We start from the raw sequence: 19352 nt of genomic DNA, 5'->3' as shown, positions 1-19352 counted from the left end.
AGTTAAACTAAAAAAACAAGAGGTTAAGCTGAAAATTGTTATAATGAGGGGCTTATTTAGAACTATGCCTACTTAGGTCACAGGCCTACCTGTATTCAAAAAAAGATAAAATTTTTAATAAATCAATAGATTAAATATCGATAATTATAATAAGAAAAAGGAAAACTCTTCCATTAATTGAGGTAAGATCAAGCTAACTGTTCATAGTAAACAAATACGAAATTTGAGACGAAGAAATGGCGGGTGAGAGTTAGTTTGCTTACATAACAAAGATTCTTCAAGCGTCAACTCGAAAGGCGACCACTTGGATATATGTGTGCCAAGACCGACATATCAAGATTGGACATCATAATTGTTGCATTTCCTGCCCTCCATACTGTCCCAAACTTCTAAAATAATAACTGGATAACAGCTTTTTCATCAATCAAATTCCAAGTTATAACTACTTTTTTAATAGTTGTACCTGTACCACTCAAATACTCGGAGAAAAATATTCAATGATACTCATCCCTTTCCTATAGAAACCCAGTTTTGAAGTAGACGTTGAAAAATAGAAAATTCAAAGATCAAATCTTTATTGAAAAATACATAATAATAAAATTATATCGTAGAAGTAGACGTTGGTTACTGTTTAGAATAGTAAATCAAACCACTGACCGATAGTAAACTTGAGTTTTTTTTAACACACCAATAAAATGCGTAAAATAGATTAACTGTAGCCATACCTTGATCAACTCAAAGCAGCAAAGGTAGGTATGAAATTTTCTTAAGCTGTTGCAATGGGAGCTGTTGTTTCTCTGGCTTTCATGGCCTCGAACCTCGGTTTCTTGGCCTGGAATTTCAGTGCTGCGTAAAGCTTCATATAATCTTCAAACACAAATTTTGGGTACCACTTTTTCTTCTCATCGCTGCCAGGGTTGAAGAACGAGGCTATGGACATGCGAGCACCGTCAGTTTGGGCAATCACCCTATGCTCAACGCTCTTGTGCTTGCCATTGGTAATGACCTCGAGCTGGTCCCCGAGGTTGATCATCACAATGGAGTGGCGCATGGGGGGAACATCCACCCATTCTCCGTCTTTAAGAAGCTGGAGGCCGCTCACTTGGGCGTCTTGTAAGAGCAAGATGATGCCACCGGCATCTGTGTGAGCTCGGAGACCCTTGATTTTTTCGGGGGTTGGGCATGGTGGGTAGTTAGCAACTTTGGTTCCAAAGGTTGGACCCTTTTTTTTCAAATTAACAAAAAAGGGAAAAGGAAAACAATAGTAAATGAAGCATAATTCGTTTTGAATTGTAGAAGTAGCTATCAAGTGGTAGTTGGTTGTGTCGAGTCATTTCTGATCTCTTAGTAATTTTGACCGCAACAAAAATATACCAAAACTGAGTTTGGTCCACCCATCTCCCATTTCTTACAAGAAAATTGCTTCCTTCTTTCACATACCTCAACTCCTTGACCGTCGGCTCTCAATAAATTCTCTTCTATTCTTTTTAAAGGGTAATGAACGTAAATGATATCGACTATAGAATAATGTTTTATTAAGTCTTTCGACTATTAAAAATTACAAAGTGGTCACATGATTATTCATTATGTTCTAAACTCGTCATTTTCCGTTAAAAAAATGAACGATATTCTGAGTTGAACGTTAACTTGTTAACTGTAATATGATAAAATTTGATCTCAAAATCTCAAACGACTATCATATTTCAGTCATCATGTTAACATCCAACTTAAACAATCGTCAATTTTTTAACATAAGAGAACGAGTTTGGAACATAACGAATAGTTGAGTTATCATTTTGTAACTTTTAATAGTCGAGGGACTTAATAAAGTATTATGATATAGTTAGGAGACCATTTGCGTTCTTTACCCATTTTTAAATAATGTAATTAGTAAATAAAGCCAGCTAAACATGCAGATCGACGGCATGCGTAAATCCTAACACTGTAAATGCCACCAACAGAAGTTACGATGTTGCTTATAAGAATTCAATTGGGTGTATATATATATATATATAATTTTTAGAAACTTTTTTTTATATTTTTTGTTTCTATATCACAGGAAAAGTGAACTATTATATAAAAAAATTAATTTAAACATCAATAAATCTAATTATCGCATTAATATTGTAATTGTCAGTATCATATATTTTTGACTTTTTTAGTCAAAAAAAATTATTTCATACATTTTTAATGTACAAAAATTTATTTGGATATATTTTTTTTAAAAATTACATATTATTTGAACAAATGTGTGATTTCTGGTCCAACATTAACTAGAATAAATTTAGCACGAATAATTTAATGTTCAACCAAGAAAAAATATATTAGCCTGTAGTTTGCCGCCAGGATGTCGTTGTTAGGCAAAAACGTGGGATTCATAGAACATAAAATTGACAAGTAACCCAAAAACTTTGAAATAACCCAAAAAAACCACATAAACATATATATATATTAAAGAAACACATAAACATTTTGAAATAACTCAAAAACTTTGAAAACCTTCATTTCAACCCTTAAAACCACGTAAGCCATCGCCCTTTGCCGTCGAAGAAGCTCCACCCGACCTCACCTCCCCTGGAGACCAAAACTCCCATGAAATCATGACTGATCGACGACGAATCACGAACCATATGATGAAAATCGTGACCCCATATTATCTGAGCGGCAAGTCAAAGACGTATGACTAAAAGGATGATAGGGACTACGTCGACAATGGTGGTTGTGGTAAGCAACGACGAGTTAAAGATAGGATTTTGGAGATTTTACGGTTTTTTATAATTTAAGATAAATTAAAGTTTTTTTTTATAAATATAATAATATTTTTTAAAAAAATTCAAAATCACTAGATTATGACACATGTCACTTAACGGGAAAATTAACGCCGTTGACGGTCTAAACACCTAAAAATGTAACGTTTGTAACGTTAGTACTTGGATGGATCAAAAAATAGTTTAGTACCTATTTGAGAATTTATGTATAGTTTGGACACTTATTTTGGTATTAAGCTAACAATAATGATTTTTATATTTATAAATAAATTTTAAATAAAAAGTTTTAATACATTAATTGAGCAAAATTAAACATAATTTTGGTAAGGATTTAAAGGAACTTTTTATTCCATAATAATAAGAATAATAAAATAGAACGGAGTCATAGGCATCGTCGGTACTGTTTATAACATTAAATCAGAAAACTAAAAAGCTTAAAATAGATAACTGACAGTACCCATTTCTTGATCAACTCAAAGGCCAAAGCAGCTAAGGTATAAACTTTTCTCAAGCTGTTGCGATGGGAGCCGTTGTTTCTCTGGCTTTCATGGCTTCGAACCTCGGTTCCTTGGCCTGGAATTTCAGTGCTGCATAAAGCTTCATGTAATCTTCAAACACAAATTTTGGGTACAACTTTTTCTTGTCATCGGCGGCTTCTTTCTCCAGCAGAGCCGGCGCCGGGTAGATAACTGCGTCGCTGCCAGGGTTGTAGAAGGAAGCTATGGACATGCGAGCACCGTCGGTTTGGGCAATCACCCTATGCTCGACACTCCTGTATTTGCCATTAGTGATGACCTCGAGCTGGTCCCCGAGGTTGATCACAATGGAGTGGCGCATGGGGGGAACATCCACCCATTCTCCGTCTTTAAGAAGCTGGAGGCCGCTCACTTGGGCGTCTTGTAAGAGCAAGATGATGCCGCCGGCATCTGTGTGAGCTCGGAGACCCTTGATTTTGTCGGGGGTTGGGCATGGTGGGTAGTTAGCAACTTTGGTGCCAAAGGTTGGACCTTTTGCCCCATAGAAAGCTTTTTTCAAGTATCCCTTCTGTAGTCCCAGATTCTCACACAACAAATCAAGGAGCACTTCTGCTAGTTTCTCTAATTTCAGTGCAAATTCTTTCATCACCTTCCTGCAGTTTTACTCCGATTGAATCAATATATATATATATATATATATGATTGAATGAACTGAGTCCTTGTTTATTTATATACCTGTATTCATCAGAAAGATCTGGGACTTCAGCTATGTTTGATTGAGGGAGATGGCGCAAGTGGAATGTGCTTTCCCAATCCATATCAGTAACCTCAGCCTGGAGACCATCAAGGGCCTTGCTCGCTACAAGCTCCTTAAACCTCTGTTCCATGCACTTCTTGTAATGTTCTTTCGTCAACCTTTCAACAGTGTCCAGGAACTCATGGGGAATCCCATGGTTCAGCACCTGCAACCAATTAAATGAACAAAAATATATATATCCTGGACAAGGAGCATACATACAGTTATAAGTAGCAAGGTGGTAGGTTTTGATAAATACCTCGAAGAAACCCCAGTTCTCACAGGCATCTTTGATTTTCTCCATTGTCGCTGCTCTCTCCTCACCATTCAGTTTCCCCATGTTGATCACTGGAAAGTTTGCCATTTCTCTTCGTTGTCTCTTCTTTTTCCCCCCACCCTAAAAATCTCTCCAAAGTAGGACTTTGTTGCTATGAGTGTAATGGAAAAGCTTAGAATTTTATGATGCGGAGTGAAGGAAATGAGTGGGGGTCATTTATAGATAGTTTCCAGTGAGGTTTAAAAGCCAAGTGGTGGGTAAAAGATCATCACTAACAAAGAATGAGAAAATAGTTTTTATACGTCGTTTTCTTGTAAACAAACACCTAATGGTAAAATGGTGCTTAAGTAGCTATCGGGCGTTAGGCTGTTTGGGTCCATTCCCCACATTTTGATGGCTCTTCTGAATTATTTCTTTCCTTGTAATTTAGACCAAAGCAAAGTTTCTTTCATACGAAGCTGCTCACCTCTTTCCCACCATCCCTCTAGAATCTTCATAAAACTCATTAACCAACCTCCCTGGACTTCCAATGTTATGACAATTGATTATAATTATTATCCTGATAAATAAATAAAATATTTTCTAAATAATTTAAAGTAATTATAATATAATGTTTATTTATAATATTTTTTAATCATTAATAATACAATTGTTATATATATATATATATATTATTTTATTCGAATTATAGTAATTAATAGGCTAAACTCTCGAGATAACGTTCTCGAACAAATTATTTCACGAGATAATGCTCTCCCAAGATTAATTGCTCAAATAGGGTGAAATCTACAGTGTTGGCCGTAGGTCGCAATGCCATCCGGGCGACCTACTAGGTCGCCGTGTCTTCCCGGCGAGTTATGAGAGAGATTGCATGTGTCATGCACGTTCCAACACGCTGAGCATCCGAGGCCATCCGACCGAGGGCATCCGACCGAGGCTATCTGAGCGAGCTATGCGAGGGCATCCGAGGAATCACGCGAGGAGCAGGAGGGAGTGCATGGCGACCCACAAGGTCGCCAGGAGTGCATGGCGACCCACAAGGTCGCCCGGAGTGCATGGCGACCTACAAGGTCGCCCGGAGGGCATGACGACCTATGCTTGGGGAAGTGCATGGCTGGCCACGTAGTAGGTCGCCCAGAAGGCATGGCGACCTACGGCCAACACTGTAGATTTCACCTTATTTGAGCAATTAATCTTGAGAGAGCATTATCTCGTGAAATAATTTGTTCGAGAATGTTACGTCGAGAGTTTAGCCGTTATTAATAGTACAAGATTAAATTAGCCGCCAGAATGTCGTCGTTAGGCAAAAACGTGGAATTAAAAGTATATTTGAGGAAGCATTTCTCATTATTCTGGAATATTGCCAATTACTAAGAGAATGACATATCAATACATGCATTATCATTTATCATTGCTCATTACAATTAAAATAAATTTATTAAATTTATTTTCTGTATATTTATATATATTAAGATAGTTATACATTTAAGTATACGATAAAATTTATATTTTTCTGACAAATTCTAAATCTAATTTTAATCTTACTTAGATGGGAAAGAAAGGAGAAAAATTTTAGAAAAAAATTATTTATAATTTATAGTTTTTTTAAATTTAAATATTAATATTTGTCGAATATTTAAATTTACACGAATGAAAGTTATGAAAAGAATGAGTTGCTTTCTTTTGACCATTTAAATTAAAGATTTTATAAAAATAATCATTAAATTTATATTTTATTTTAATTTCGATCACCGTGTTATAAATTTTATTAATAACACGTATTATTACATAATTAATTCAATAATTATATGAATAATAAAATATAGGCGTTGGACTTAAGTTCCATTAAACAAAGATAATTTGAAATATAAAATTGTATCTGTAAATAAATCTTATAGACGTCCTAAACCGTTCATAATCTTATTAATTAAAAATATGAAATCCTAGACATATACATATCCAATTGAAATATGATATGATTGCATCACACTATCTAAATACACAAGCTAATAGATGGTTACATCAAATAATTTGATCAAAGTATCTTATCATAAAAATGATTGCATGCACCTCAACACTTACCATGAGGAATCCACCAATTCACATGTCAGGTGTGAATAACGACAATTGTATACCATAATTAGTAGTTAGATATAGATAAGGGGCATGGAATACATATGATAAGCATCCGAAAAATTTTCTCATGACTATTCATTAGGCTCGCTTGTTCATTCATTTGGTTTTTGAAATAATTTATATTTTAGTTTGAAGCTAGTGATAAAAACAAAATATTTTGAAAAAAAAATTATAAGTTTTAATATTTAATTTTAGGGTTTATTTATAATGTGGTATTCACACTTTTATTTTTAGTCTAATTAAGTACTTAATTTTAATATTAATGTGCTATGTGACATCTAAAATTTTCTAATAGTGTAAGTCGGCAATTAACTTTTATATTAATGTAATTAGGTATCTTAAGTTTTAAAACTACACGTGTTTATACTTAGACACGCTTATTTTTTTTAATATGAAACACATTCTTTTTAATTAAATGACGTCAAAACTATAACTACGAATCAATCATAATCGAACATGTGAAACTAAAGAATGATAAGTACCTAATTGCTAAAAAATTAAGTCCAGATGGTACCCAAAAAATAAAAATTGGGTACTTAATTGTTACAAAAAAAAGTTAGGTACAAAATTGTATTGTTAAAAAAATTTGGGTACCACATAGCTAGGAATGACATCAGGTTGGGTATTTTTAATTTTTGAATTTCCGCATCTGAATTCGCAAATCTACATAAAAAAAAAATCAATCAATTTATTTTTTGAAATCTAACTAAAATCAGAAATCATACAAAAACGTTTAACACAATTCCAAAGTCTCTTCTTCATATTATTTGATTAGATAAAGGTTTACCATAAAGTGATACATGTCATTAACTGAACATATAATCAAATTATCAAAATATAAATAAAATATATCTTTAATTATCAATTTGTAAGTTTCTGAATTTAAATGATTAAAATATTTTTATTTTAGGTTTATGGTTCACTTTTACCCTTATAGTAGACTCAATTTATCATTTTCATCTCTATTGTATTTTTGCATAAATTTAGTCCTCGAAGTTACTCAATTGCATCATTTTATACTCCCTAATTTAAAATCCTAAATTATAAACTGAAGTTAGGATTTAGGGTTTATAGGTTATGGTGTTATGGTTTAAGATTTATAATTTAGGAGTTTAAATTAAGAATATGATATAGAATAATGTAATTGAACAACTTGGAGTACCAAATTGATGTGAAAATGCGATAAAAGAGAAAATGATAAATTAAATCTACATGGGTAAAAATTACCCTTTTACCTTTATTTTGTAATCAAGTGACCAACTGTATAATTTACCCTATATGCATGAATTAAATGTGTGATGTGATTTTTCTTATGACATGTTAAATTAAGTTGTATCCTTTTATGAACTAACCAAATAAGTAGTGATAGACGTATGATTTTACGTTAAGTGACGAATTTAAATACATAAAATTTTAGGAGAACAAATTTAAATACGTAAAATTTTAAGGAAAACAAAAAATATATTTTAAATAAAATATATATATAAAAAATAAAAAAAATAAATAATAATTTTAAAATTTTAAGATACGAACGCACAACCCATTACGCCCAGGTCATCCGTGCAGAGAAATCAACTTTTTGATTATTTTTGTATTAATATATAATAAATATAATATAGTATTTATTTAGAGATAATTTTTGATTATATGATATTAAATATTTATATTATTTGATATTTTTTATATTCAAACTTAAAATCTCAAAAAAATCAATAATTTCTATACGAGTGAGATCACTCGATTAGAATTGTTATCATTACGTTGGATGGGCAAAATAAGTGCCTCTTTAGACACTACACAAGGCTTAAACGGTCAGTGGATTTTAATGTAGGATAGCAAAGTGGTTAAATATAACAATATTAAATGTATTTTTATAATTAAAATAATTTATCAATTAAAATTTTGAAAAATGACATATTTTATCAGTAGATTTATTTAGTTGTTGGCTAACCACACCCTTTATTATTTATTTATTTTGGTACAAACAACTACACTATTCTTAGTGATTTAGATAATTCAAAATTTCTTAACTCTTTTAAATGATAAATTATTTCATGGGTTCAGTTAATTACGTTATTCATGGTTTCAATGAATGACAATCATAAATTTTAAAATAATTTTTAAATAACTATTTATTTTTTTATTTATGCGTAAAAAATATGTGAAGATTGACCATAAGAAATAATTATATGAAAAAATACTATTAATTGAGACTATAAATGATGTGATGAGCCGAAAACATTTAATAATTTCTCAATTTAATTACCTACGCAATTAATTTTTAAAGGTCAGAGGGTTTAACTACCCTTCAATTTCTTTTCTCGAAACAATCAATTAAGTTTATTTTTATTTGTACCGTAAAAATTAAAATTAATTTTTTATTAATATTGTTCATTAGATTTAACAGTTCATTTTTCACTATTTTATCACATACATCGGATCAAAATTTACATAATATTTGTCCCTATATTAAAAAATTAAAGGTAAAGTACACGAATGGTCTTTAATTATAGGATATTTTGTTGAGTCATCTATTTATTGAAAATTATAAAATGACCCTTGACTATAGGACATTGCTTTGTTGAGTCCCTCAACTATTAAAAAGTACAAAATAATCATCCAACTATTCATATGTTAAAAACTCGTCTTTCTCCATTAAAATACTAATGATCGTATAAATTGTATGTTAACATACTGACAACTATATGATAGTTTTTTGAGATTCTTGAATCAAATTTTATCATATCTCATTCGACAGGTTAACGTCCAACACATACTACAGTTGGATTTTAACGTAAAAAGGACGAGTTTGAAACATAAGAAGCATTTTGTAACTTTTAATAGTTGAGTGACTCAACAAAACAATGTTCTATTGTCGGGGACCATTTTATAACTTTTAATAATTAGGGGACTCAACAAAACATCACTAATCGAGGGACTATTTGCATGCTCTACCCAAAAATTAATAACTACGATGGTTGCGGGGTTTATAAAAATGGGCATGTACCATGGTTTTCTTTTTAAATAAAAAAATATGTACTAAAAACAAAAGGCCAAGCAATGCCTGCTTTCGCTAGTTGGTAGTTACCGAATTGCTAAATTAGACTATAATAGTTTGTTTTTCTTCTCCTCAATTCGTTTTACGTGGCTGCTACGTATTTTAATCTCTTTGTTTTTTCTTTCTCCATATATACAAAATAATTTTCTATTTTATACAATTATTATTCATTAAATTGTCTTCCACAAAAATGGTACAATGAACCCTTGCTTTCCGAATAATAAACGTGCCAAAAAAATAGTCCATAATTTAATTATTCTTTGCTTAATATTTGTTTGTTTTACCATTCATTCAAAAAATCAATTAATTGAAAATTATAAGTTTCGATGGTTTAATTGTTTAATGTGTTTGATGACAAATATCGAAACCAGTGTTTTGAAAATTTGACCGACCGGTTTAACCGGGAACCGTTGCCTAGTCCGGTTCAATCTAGACTGATTGAACCGATACTAGTGAACCGACCGGAACTGCTGAACAGTTCAAACCGAACCGGCTAAAAACCGGAAAAAACCGTCAATTTTATTTTTTTTTTTAAAAATTAAACCAAACGACATCGTTTGTTAAACAAGCCAAGTCGAACTCGAGTATTGCCGAGCTCGACTCGAACTTGAAAACTTTAAAAGTAAGCTCAACTATACTCAAACTCACGAGCTAAAAATTATCAAGTTCGACTCGAACTCGAAATATAATATTGAAACTTGAACTCGAAAAGGCTTGAATTCAAAAAAAAATTAGAAGCTCGATTGAAGCCTAAAATTCGAGATTGATTGAAGTGAAATAATAGTTCACTCAATGCTCACCAAAAGTCTCTATGATTTTAAATGCCAAATTACCTCTATTATTTATAGAAGTTAGTTGGGATGATCTTCTATGTTTCTTAGTCATGTGTGATTGTTTAAAAAAAAATTTAAACCAAACAATATCATTTTGTTATGATTTTTTAGCCCCAAATTTATTTTTTAATTATAGTTATATAATTATATTTATTATTTAATATGTTTTACCTTAAATATTATGTTTTAAATAATTATGACGTCGTTCGGTTCTTCCGACCGATCGGACCGGTTCGACCGGTTGAACCAGTAAACCGGTAGCATGGCCGGTTCGCTAACCGGTCCGATTATAAAAACCATGATCGAAACCCATTTAGTTGAGCTAAAAGATATTGTAAAAGATCATTAAATTAAGGGTTATTTATCACTTAATAGAGAATATGTATGTTTTTTTTAAATAACAACTTAAGGTGAATTTAACTAAAAATTTAAGATCTATATGTTTATATATAATATATTAAGATAATGATATATAATTAAAAAATAAAAAAATATTTATTTTTAAAATTATGATTTATTAATTATGGGATCAAATTTTTGTGGCATTTGTTGAAGGTGATAATAAATTTTGGAAAGGAAAGTAGAGAAGATGAATGGCATTAGCTTGATGATGATTTTGTTGTTGGCAATTTTGGAAAGCGAGGGTGGGGTACATTGGTAATTCTACCGTTCATTGAATTTCATGGCATTATGTTTTGGTGACAAAATAGGGATCAAAAGAGTGGGAGAGGGGACCATTAACTTTCTTTGAAACCCCCTTTCCTATTTGTTTACCTCTTTTCATAATCGGTATTGGTAGGTCCTTTGATTTTGAATACCCTTGTCCCATCTTTCGTCCACTTGCCATCATCAGCGGCCTTAATCTATATCCTTGCTGATCAACCCGTTTCAACTACAGACATCCCGAATGCTGTTAGGGCTGAAACTAATTGATGAAGAAGTGGTCCAAATTAGAAGGGATAAGATGAATAGAGTGCAGACAAATAGAAGAAGGCTGTTGGTGTTGCGTTTGAAAGCTGTGAAACCCAATTGCCCATTGCCCATTGCCCATTGCCCATTGCCTAACCTACCCATCACTTTCGTCATCATCAATCTCACTAAATTAACGGCTCAGCTGTTTGTTCATTGTTATATATGTAATTGGTTTAATATGATTTTGTTGGGAGCGACTGATCCAATTCCTAATAAGAAAAAAAAACCCATCCCCATGTCCACAATTATTAAAATGTCTCGAAAATATATTTAAACTACGAACATTCTATTCATTCGAATTTACTTAAGATGTCAATTTTTTTTAAAAAAAACAATGTTGCTTTTACAAATAAGGAAATGAAAATTTGATAACAAAGGATAAATGTAGTGGGTACAACAAAAATTAAAGAGCCCAAAATATATTTTTATAGAATAAAACTGTTTATTTAATCCAAAAAATTATAATTATTTTTATAAGAAAAATCACATCGTTTTGTACGAACAATTTTAAAAAAACGTATTTCTTTTATAGTTAGAAGACTTTTTCACGGATTTCCCTCACAAAATTATGTTTCTTTGATTTTATGGATGATATAGTTTAAAAGAGTATGATATTATATTAAATTTTTAGAAATGTTCAGATAAAAGAAAGTTTTTTATGCGAACAATCCTCGGGAATGTAATTCCTTTGTAGACTCTTGGATTTACGATACAAGCAATTCCTAGGAATTGGAAGAATCAATATTAGAGTTTGAGGAGATACTAAACAAGGTTAAAGTCGAAGATGGAGATGAACAAGACTGCACCATATGTTTGCAGAAACTGGAGATTGGATATGAAGCTTCTCAAATGCCATGTTCTCACAACTTTCATGGTGGTTGCATCCAAACATGGTTTAAACAAAGCCATTATTGTCCTGTTTTTGCCTGTTTGTAGCTTCTTTGAAACAAAGCTGGTGTTTGCGTATTCTTATTAATACTTTCTTTTGATATATTTGAATCAAAGTATCAAAAGCGGTGTATTCTTATACAAGAACCATGCTTGTACCCTTTTGAAGAGTCTTCTTATGAAGTTTTTGGCCAGAGTGAAGTCAAAGGGGCCTATAGGAAACTTGGTTTGAGAAGATATAGGTTTTATCAAATTAGATAATTAGGACTTCGCGATTGAAAGCATTGTTTATTATACGATAGTTCCAAGTTTGTTGTTTATGCCATTCTTCATGGTTGGGTTGCCTTTCTAACCTCTAATGCTTTGGTTTTTATGTTTATGGCTTTGGTATATTGAGTAATTCTACTTTACAGCCAAATGTACAAGAGACTTATGAGGATTAAGTGTGTGTATAATAAGTTGCTGAAATCTATAATCTTCGACCTTTAGTATATGAAGATCTTATATTGTATTTAAAAAAAAGTAACATATAAATATTAATATTATTAAATTTTAATTTAATAGATTATTTTTATAGTTGCTCTTGCAATTTTTGAGTCGGGTATCATGTAGTTCGCTTCGACTCGTTAAGAACTTAAGTCGAATTCATTCGATTCAAGTATTGATTGAGTCGAACTGAGTAACCCACAATCTATCTCATCTCATTTACAGTCCTAGAAGAGATAAAAAATCAATCAAGAGAGGAATAAATGACGAAAGACGAGATTGTTGAGGAAAGAGGATGAGAAATTGGGGTTTTATCCAAATAGTTGATAAATTGTTTTGAATTAAGACCTAATTGATAGAATGCACAAGTTTCACGACTAAAATTGTTATTGTATCATGACATATCACTATCTCTATTAATTTTCATGATCAAAATTGAAATAAAACATAGCATTAGCTATGAATTTACCAAAAAAATTATTGAGTGAACAAAAAACATAGATAAAATAATACATGGAATACTATTTTTTTTCTCCTTCCGATTCTCAAGGCTTCGTCTTGACCGATCTGGGTTGCACATCTAGTTTTGGTAGGTAAGTCTCCTAACGAGGATTTTTTTTTACATTCACAATGACTCGAACTCAAGACCTGCTTAAACGGAATTAAGTTGTTTACCATTGAACCAACTCTATCATCTCTAACAGTACCTATTCTGCCATTGTTCAATAGGTCTATTCTGAACAAAATTAAAGCTCAAATACACCTTAAAAGATAAAAAGATACAAGGAAATAGAAACTTTTGTTTAAAATCAAAATAACTCTCATTATTTTTTTCCAAAGAAAAAAGTTAAAACATACATTGATTGTCATTACTTATTTACAGTAACATCAAAGAAACAATGATTAAATTATCCAGCCCTATTGTACATTTTCACTTTTGACTATACCATCGAGATTGTCTGTATACTAAACCCCAGCTCTACCAAACATGTACGTAGATCTTATTCTCACATGACATTTTCAAGCACATCTAGCAAAACAATGGGGTCTTAAATGAGTTTTTCTTTTTCCTAACCCCCAAAAAACAAAGAATATCGTGTGACAGGCACATGGGAAGTACCAAACTACCAATGGTGTGCAAGAAAAGACCATTTCCAACGCCTTCTTTGTTCCTTATCTTCCGGCCATAAGGTTGACAAGAGCTTGATTTTCATAGAAAGAACCAACATCTCAATCCTCTGTTGATGATGAAAGTGTCATTAAAGCAACCACTATGGATCTCATACTCGGTCGTAGCTGAGGGTTTTCATGTGTACACGCTTTGGCAAGCTGAGCCATCTGCAATAATAATAATATCATCCTTGGCTTTTTTCAAACTGAAAACACAAATGAAAATCCTAGAATATTATTTCCCACGAACTGGTCTCACCTTGAACACAGCGTCTAGTGGGTAATTATCTCCTAGTCTCTCATCAACAAGCTTGTAAAATGCTTCTTTAGGATCAGGCTCATCAAGAGATTCCTCAGACTGCACAAGGAAAGTGGACAAAAGGGTTTTAATATGCCAAAAGAATTACTCAAAACATTCAGCCCATTTGCTATCAGTTTTCATGAATTGGAGTAGAGGGATTGAAAGAATAGTAACCAGGGCAACAAGACCCTTTGATTCAGCAAGAGAGCCATTTGCCTTGACAATAGCTTCTTTAGCAGAAATAAGCTCATAGAGTACAACCCCAAAGGCATATACATCTACTTTGGGAGAAACATCACCGTATTGAGCATATCTGCAAACAAACATGAATTTAGTCCATTTTTACACATCACGAACTCCAACTTTTAGGAAGATGATATTACCCACTTCCAATGAGGGCATTCCAGATTAGTTAACAAAATAAAAAAATATTCCGGAGCTAATGTAGTCTTATGTGCATCCTTCAAATGAAATTCCCACTAAAAAAACATATTTAGCTTTCACTCCATTAGAGTAAACAGAAGCTGTGCAAGTGCAAAAAAGGGTAACTGATATTATTTTTATCTTCTTTGCCAAATTAAAATAGGTATGTGGTGTTTTCGGTTAAAAATACTTAACATCACAAACATGGAGTATGATAATTGAACACTAATATCACGTCCATAATGATTGCAGAGTTAAGTTCCGACATCCTCACCTCTCATGTGTAAATCACTTGCTCGAGCAAAATAAGATGGTAGAAAAAAATTCAAGTGTTAGTTTTTGAGGATCTCCTGTAACGAGCAAGGGAGATTCTTGTATAAGAATCATAACTGCCGATAATAAGGGCATGATTTCGAATCCCTCAAGTTAAAATCTCATAAAGTAAATGCATCAGTTAGACACATAAACCTAGTACTGATATCAAGCCATATGCTGGTAAGTTTCTCAGTTTCCCACCAATAATACTTTGAGGTCCTATAATCATGTTAGAACTCCACTTTTCAGAAAAAGTCGTATCCTGGACATATTTATAGGCTTTCTAACAATAATGTTCACGGCATCTGGTAAAAATTTACAAGTTTTCTGCCTACAATTTAACTCATTATAAGCTATGTTGTTAGGACTTTTCATTTTTCTTAAATTACTAGTGTCTAACACTTGTCTCCAACGCATGAACATAAAGGTATGACTTCCAAGGATCTCACAAATACATGAAAAAACTTAGAATAATCTAATCATAATGTCGCATACATGCATTTATCTGACATTCACACCAGAGTTCCGAGTAACTCTGTTGTTTTGTAGTTTCGTACCCCCTTTAATTTCTAATACAAGCTCTAAAAGTACTTTGTTAGCAATATCAACACCAGCTGGTTTGCCCGAGTGGTTAAGGGGGCAGACTTAAGATCTGCTGCACATAAGTGCGCGTGAGTTCGAACCTCACAGCCAGCATGTTTTTTTAATCCTGAGACTGTTAGTTTTAAGAGCCCTACCAAGTGGGAAATATCTGACTACAGAGTTTTATCTAACAGGTAAGTTTCACTTGATATCCTTGCACTCATGTTGCTCCACTGATACAGAAGGAATTCTGGATTTTTTTTTTTGGAGTGTGTGTGGTGGACTGCAATCTATTGTGTTTCTGCCTGCTTATATCAGATCTTATTCGCAGCTTCTTTGACATTCTTTTCATTATGCATAACGAAAGGTACAGGAGTGAATTGACACAACCTTCTCTAGTGTGCTCAGATAACACCTTTGACATGTTAAAGGTTGAAGTACTGTTGGGATTTTATCTCAGTTTTCGCTAATATATGTTTGATTTATAATGAAAGCAAGCATTTCCATTCATGCTAACGTATTATTTCCTTGTTCCATTGCTTTTGATGTCCTGCGCTGCATACGCCAACAAAATCATGTCCCTTGGATTTGCTTCTCTTCTTGACTCGTGGAATTCTTTTTACTTTTCCTCTAATCGTGCTTTACTGTTGTCAAGTCTGTTACTGCAGGTCCTTTTCACCCTTCCCTGGATTTGTTACATGCTCCTGCCCCGTTTTTAGTCGTTTTTCCGATATTTACTTCGCAAACTTCATATGATATCTAGCATTGTTCTGTCATTCTGTTACTGCTTCATGCAAATACTCCTTTTCTAGCATGAGAGTTGCATCACTTGGCATACTGGAATAAGGACATTCCCCTAAGAGGTGAGTGCCATAAAGTGATCAATTTTTACCTGGGAAGACACGTTTCGTATGTGTAAATAATTACAGCTTTAATTTGTATCACAATGTCATCCACGTGGCTAATCCATTTTACGTGTAAAGGTTTTAATTTGTTGCTCCTTGTCGGGCCTGCAAATCATCAACTTGGATGGCTGTACAAGATTTCGCATAATTCAGCAGCTTTTGTTCAATATCATAGTGTTTTAGTAGGCAATTTTATATCAAAAAACCCAAATAAATAATTATTTAAAAAATAGGACCCCTAAAAATTATTTTAAAGAATAATCCCAAATCGTCCATATCAAACTACCTCACGGCCTACAAATCGCTTGCTAAATCCTCGTACCCTCCAACATGCAATATACATTCGACGGTGGGCGCACTTTTCAGGTAAGCCAATAAAATAATTGGATAAAATGACCTCACGCATTGCAAAGAGCGAGGTAGCCTTTATGTTTCAAAATATCGCGAGATTTGCAAAACGCGAGGACAATAGATTCCCTACCCTCCCTTTAGTGTCCATAGCCTTGTTCGAATACTATTTTCCAGGAGGGAAACTGAATTTTTAAAATGATTTTAATTATAAACGAGTAATATTGCAATTTATCTTTAAGGTGACTATAATATCAACATTTATAAGACATTTTAAGCGAGGTAAAAATGATGTTGAAAATGGTTAGAAATCATGGTTTTGTGAATGAAGAGAAAAAGATGGTTTGATAAACATATTGGAGTGTTATTTCTTGCTTGTAAATATGAGTAATATGTGTTGTTGATTAAAAAATAATAATATAAAAAACTCATTTAATTGATACGTGAGCCTGAGCGATTGGGACATTTGTTCTTCGTTTGTCCGAGATTACTACATATAGAGCATAACTTGCTCACTAAACTTTACAGATTGAATCATTTTGCTCACTTTGCCATTAAATAGTTAACGGTGTTATGACATGACACAAGTATCAAAACGACATCGTTTTGAAAAATTCAAATATACTCTAAAACGACGTCATTTTGACTCTTATATTTAAAGTACGTGAGTAAAATAGGAGATAGGGAGTAAAGTTAATAGAGTAAAGTTAAGCGATGAATTGCGTAATTTACCCCTTTTTTCTTCTCTTCTTCATTTTCTCTCCATCGGCCACCACGTCTTTTTTCATTCCGGCCACCGTCCACCGTCATTGAGGATGATCGTTTGGTATCAAATTTCACAGGTCGATTTGTCTCGACTCCTTGAGTCTGAATCTGGTGGTTGTTTTACCGAAAAATATCTCAGAACCCGTGAATCTGGAGTGAAATGTTTCGAATTCCTCACTTTCAAACTCAAATTCGTGGTCTTCAGAGCAAGTTCCGATAAAATGGAGGTCGGATTCGGACTCAAAGTGTCGAGGAGAAGTGACCCATGAAATTTGAGACCAAACGGCCACCATCTACGACAGTCGACGGTGACATCCAGTTACCTTATATTTTTATTTAATATTTTTAATTATTTTATATTAAAAAAAATAAAAATACCATGTTATCCAGACGTTAGATAAAAAACGAAGAGTAAGTAAAATGATTCAATCTTTAAGTTCATTGAACAAATTGAAGGTTAAGTAAGAAAAATACGAGAAAAAATATAGTTCAACGAGTAACGATATAATTTTCCCTATAAATAAATAACTGGGTGCATCAACAACTACGGAAAGCGGCATGATGGATGGCGGTGTTTGGAAGCCAACCTAAGTTATTCCAAATTCCTTTCTTTTTTCTTCTTTTTCTTTTACAGATGGTTGCAATTTGAGATTAAAAATATATATTTTATTTTATATAAAATTAAAATTAGATGTTTTTCTTAAACATATAACATTCTTATTATTTTATTTAATATTTAATTAATTATATACATCAATTATCGTGTTTTATGGTTTTTGAATACAGATATAATCTTGAAGGTCAAATTGTATTAATATGCCATATTCTTCCCTTTTCCTTTAATATAGAAAGCTGACCTCTTACTATGTATCCGTCTGCTTCTTATGTATTGTTTCTTTAGCCTCTCAACTATGTCACATATTTGTTAAGGGTTACTGGCAGAGGGGCTTAAATTGGACATACTGATAATGTTAAGGACCATTTAGCGTTAATTTTAAAATTGATGAATAAAGTCGAACAGACTCTAAACAAAAGAGACTATTCACATAATTTACCCAATATTATTTTCATCGAAAAAATTAAGTTTGAGCAGTTAGAATACAAAATTTATATACATTGTCAAAGATTAAAACATTTAAATAAATACTATTGTGTAATCCTATATTGTTCTTAAAAGAACACTAATAAATTCCCAATTTATCTTTTTTGTTTGGATGAACTGAATTCAAGGCCATTCAATTATTATATCAACTATAAATAAATTATAACTTTTCCAAAAATTATAATTTGACCATTCAAATAAAATATTATTACAAACTAAACGAAACAACTAAATGATTTGGTACAATCTAAAAACTTATACATTATATCAATTTGGTCATGATTCAATAAATTTAACACTTTATATTTTAAAAATTACATCAATTCTTCACTTGTTTTTCTCTCAAATTATTTGTAAACTACTAGCGTACCAAGGCACTTGACTATTTTGTTTCAATTTTAACGACGAAATGACTTGTTTACAATAATATTTTCATTGAGTAACTAAATTTTAAATTTTTAAAAATAGTGTGACCTATTTATAACTAACTTAATAATAAAGTGACCTGAAATATGATTTAAGTTTTTATTTTAATACATTTACTAAATGCGTTATTAATATAAAAAACACAAACCAAACGATCTCAATGGTTAATAGACTTTTTATTCTTCCTAAACATCTCGAGTTCTAGCAAACAAGGACTCAAACATCATTGTCAATTGATTGAGAATTTTTGAATATATATTACCTTGTATTCCATATCAGATTATCGAAAAGAAATAGGAGTAACTTAATAATTTTTATTTTATTA

The 19352-nt window shown here is 32.1% G+C and overlaps 3 protein-coding genes and 1 non-coding gene across 6 annotated transcripts; 1 reads left to right on the top strand and 3 right to left on the bottom strand.

The window, feature by feature from the left end:
- Positions 1–688: 688 nt before the first annotated feature.
- Positions 689–15052, bottom strand: LOC120120971 (1-aminocyclopropane-1-carboxylate oxidase 3-like). 3 transcript variants are annotated; one of them, XM_039140463.1, is made up of 4 exons: positions 4300–4464; positions 3980–4206; positions 3253–3897; positions 689–734 (listed from the first exon to the last, which is right to left on the bottom strand). In XM_039140463.1, exons 1-3 carry the CDS (start codon positions 4402–4404, stop codon positions 3276–3278), a joined length of 954 nt encoding a protein of 317 aa, XP_038996394.1. In that variant the 5' UTR covers positions 4405–4464; the 3' UTR covers positions 689–734; positions 3253–3275. The 3 variants fall into 3 exon arrangements, with proteins under 3 accessions (XP_038996394.1, XP_038996393.1, XP_038996392.1); XM_039140462.1 differs by lacking the exon at positions 689–734 and adding an exon at positions 15047–15052 and having other exon boundaries at positions 3151–3897; positions 4300–4408; XM_039140461.1 differs by lacking the exon at positions 689–734 and adding an exon at positions 4471–4556 and having other exon boundaries at positions 3151–3897; positions 4300–4408.
- LOC120121103 (1-aminocyclopropane-1-carboxylate oxidase-like) lies at positions 742–1398 on the bottom strand. The gene is made up of 2 exons (XM_039140564.1): positions 1375–1398; positions 742–1222 (listed from the first exon to the last, which is right to left on the bottom strand). Exons 1-2 carry the CDS (start codon positions 1396–1398, stop codon positions 767–769), a joined length of 480 nt encoding a protein of 159 aa, XP_038996495.1. The 3' UTR covers positions 742–766.
- On the bottom strand, positions 13897–14491 carry LOC120120972 (lysM domain receptor-like kinase 3). Its single transcript, XM_039140464.1, has 3 exons — positions 14336–14491; positions 14120–14218; positions 13897–14028 (listed from the first exon to the last, which is right to left on the bottom strand). The coding sequence occupies exons 1-3, from the start codon at positions 14486–14488 to the stop codon at positions 13921–13923; spliced, it is 360 nt and encodes a 119-aa protein (XP_038996395.1). The 5' UTR covers positions 14489–14491; the 3' UTR covers positions 13897–13920.
- Positions 15053–15512: 460 nt separating the features above from the next.
- TRNAL-UAA lies at positions 15513–15595 on the top strand. Its single transcript has one exon. It is a non-coding gene; the product is annotated as a tRNA-Leu (tRNA).
- Positions 15596–19352: the final 3757 nt, after the last annotated feature.

Source organism: Hibiscus syriacus, unplaced genomic scaffold (assembly GCF_006381635.1).
Source record: "Hibiscus syriacus cultivar Baekdansim isolate YM2019G1 unplaced genomic scaffold, ASM638163v2 tig00110356_pilon, whole genome shotgun sequence".
Classification (NCBI taxonomy): domain Eukaryota; kingdom Viridiplantae; phylum Streptophyta; class Magnoliopsida; order Malvales; family Malvaceae; genus Hibiscus; species Hibiscus syriacus.
The sequence above is the reverse complement of the archived record's forward strand: the minus strand, read 5'-3'. Positions and strand labels throughout refer to the sequence as shown.

Coding starts and splice junctions, on each gene's coding strand:
- LOC120121103 (XM_039140564.1), bottom strand. CDS start 1,398: ATGGGTGGACCAAACTCAGTTTTG. Junction 1,223..1,374: donor GTGGACCAAACTCAGTTTTG/GTATATTTTTGT, acceptor TTGAAAAAAAAG/GGTCCAACCTTTGGAACCAA.
- LOC120120971 (XM_039140462.1), bottom strand. CDS start 4,404: ATGGCAAACTTTCCAGTGATCAACATGGGGAAACTGAATGGTGAGGAG. Junction 4,207..4,299: donor AGAACTGGGGTTTCTTCGAG/GTATTTATCAAA, acceptor AATTGGTTGCAG/GTGCTGAACCATGGGATTCC. Junction 3,898..3,979: donor GATCTTTCTGATGAATACAG/GTATATAAATAA, acceptor GTAAAACTGCAG/GAAGGTGATGAAAGAATTTG.
- LOC120120972 (XM_039140464.1), bottom strand. CDS start 14,488: ATGTTTGTTTGCAGATATGCTCAATACGGTGATGTTTCTCCCAAAGTA. Junction 14,219..14,335: donor CAAAGGGTCTTGTTGCCCTG/GTTACTATTCTT, acceptor TTCCTTGTGCAG/TCTGAGGAATCTCTTGATGA. Junction 14,029..14,119: donor CACTAGACGCTGTGTTCAAG/GTGAGACCAGTT, acceptor TTATTATTGCAG/ATGGCTCAGCTTGCCAAAGC.